The sequence below is a fragment of the Antrostomus carolinensis genome, unplaced genomic scaffold (genome assembly GCF_000700745.2).
Source record: "Antrostomus carolinensis isolate BGI_N321 unplaced genomic scaffold, ASM70074v2 scaffold28049, whole genome shotgun sequence".
Classification (NCBI taxonomy): Eukaryota; Metazoa; Chordata; class Aves; order Caprimulgiformes; family Caprimulgidae; genus Antrostomus; species Antrostomus carolinensis.
In genome coordinates, this window is record NW_010341077.1 from 5,010 (window position 1) to 6,629 (window position 1,620).

At 49.4% G+C, this 1,620-nt stretch overlaps 1 protein-coding gene across 1 annotated transcript in view; it reads right to left on the reverse strand.

The window, feature by feature from the left end:
* Window positions 1-924: 924 nt before the first annotated feature.
* Window positions 925-1,620, reverse strand: part of ENDOG (endonuclease G) — a gene marked incomplete at its 5' end in the record, with an annotated part of 1,339 nt that continues 643 nt past the window's right edge. The window contains one exon of the mRNA XM_010176378.1: window positions 925-1,210. Coding sequence (XP_010174680.1) covers window positions 925-1,210 — 286 coding nt within the window. The remainder of the gene's footprint in view (window positions 1,211-1,620) is intronic.

Below are 1,620 nucleotides of genomic sequence, written 5' to 3' on the forward strand. Positions count from 1 at the left end.
GTTCAGACGTCTGGGGTGGGGAATAAAGCCGTACGGGACCTCAGCTGCCTCAAGTCTGTGTGTGTGTCTTGCTGTCGAGGATGGGCACTCGGTGTGCAGAGATCCTGCACGCTCAGTGCCTCTGAGCCATGTGGCCCTCAGCCTTAAAGGAAGTCAAAACTTGGTCCTTAAGCCAGGAAGCTGTTCCTGTCTCAGTTAGCTTGACTTCCTCAGGAGTCCTTCCTTTACCTCCAAGGCTTCATCCTTCCCAACGGCAGGAAGGGCTGGAGCTTCAGTTGGGCCTCAGTGCTTAGAAAAATCAGCAGAGCTCATTCCAATTTGGCTCTATCTGTGATGCCTTAAGTTCTGCCTGCAGTGAGCTCAAACAGGAAAGCAGCTGGAAAAGTTGGCTCTGTCCTGCTCCCTCCTGCTGAGATATTCAGGGCTTTGGTAAGAGCAGATAAGAAACAACCAATACTTTGGGGGTTTCAAAGCTTTACTGCTAAAACCATCTTCTGAAAGAAAACAATCATACAATCCCTTGGCCACACAAAGGCAGGAACTTCTCCTCTCCTCCCCCTGCATCCACCTTGCTCCCATCCTTCCCTGATAAACAGAAGAAATTAAGTAACTTCCCTTTGTGTCTTAATGAGATACACACAACTCAAAGGGAGCAATTACAGGGGTATGCTCGTAATGCAGATTAGGGGTAAATCCTAAAGGCCTACAGTGGTGTGAAGTGCCTGGGGAGCTTCTGCAGGACCTGCTTTGAGACCTGCTGCATGTGTGTGTGTTTCACTGTTAGGCAAAATGAGGGGAAGGGTAAAGAGAAGCATTGGTTTCATTCTTATTTCCCACATTTAAAACTGCACAAGGAACTATTATTGTGCATGTGACTGCTGTCAGTCCCAGCCCAGGGAATACCTGGATCTGTTTAGTCAGGGTTCAACGCTTGTTTCCAGCTGTGATGGCTTTCAAGTTACTTGTTTTCTTCAAGATGTTGGGGACAAAGAGGAGCCCTGAGGCTCGCTCAATGCTCTCAATGGGAACCAGGAACCGTTCCAGGGGGATTTTCTCATCCACGGGGCTGTTTGGCATCACGTACGAGCGCAACTCAATCTCCCCGCTGTCCTTTTCCAGGATGAGCACCTTGAAGAAATGGGTGGGGACGGCCACGTTGTTCTTCCCAATCACCTGGTACTTGACGTACATCTTCCCATCGGCCTCCATCCTGCACCAACAGCAATCATAGAATCATAGAATCATAGAATAGATTGGGTTGGAAAAGACCTCCAAGATCATCAAGTCCAACCCCTGATCCAACTCCAATTACTATATCATGGCACTAAGGGCCACGTCCAATCTCTTTTTAAAAACCTCCAGGGATGGTGAATCCACCACCTCTCTGGGCAGGCCGTTCCAGTGCCTGATTACCCTCTCTGTAAAGAATTTCTTCCTAACATCTAACCTAAACCTCCCCTGGCAGAGCTTGAGCCCATGCCCCCTTGTCCTATTGTTGGTTGCCTGGGAGAAGAGACCAACCCGCACCTGGCTATAACCTCCCTTCAGGTAGTTGAAGAGCGTGATGAGGTCAATGCCCCACCTTACCTCCTAGTTTGGTGCCATAGCTGCCCCCTCAGC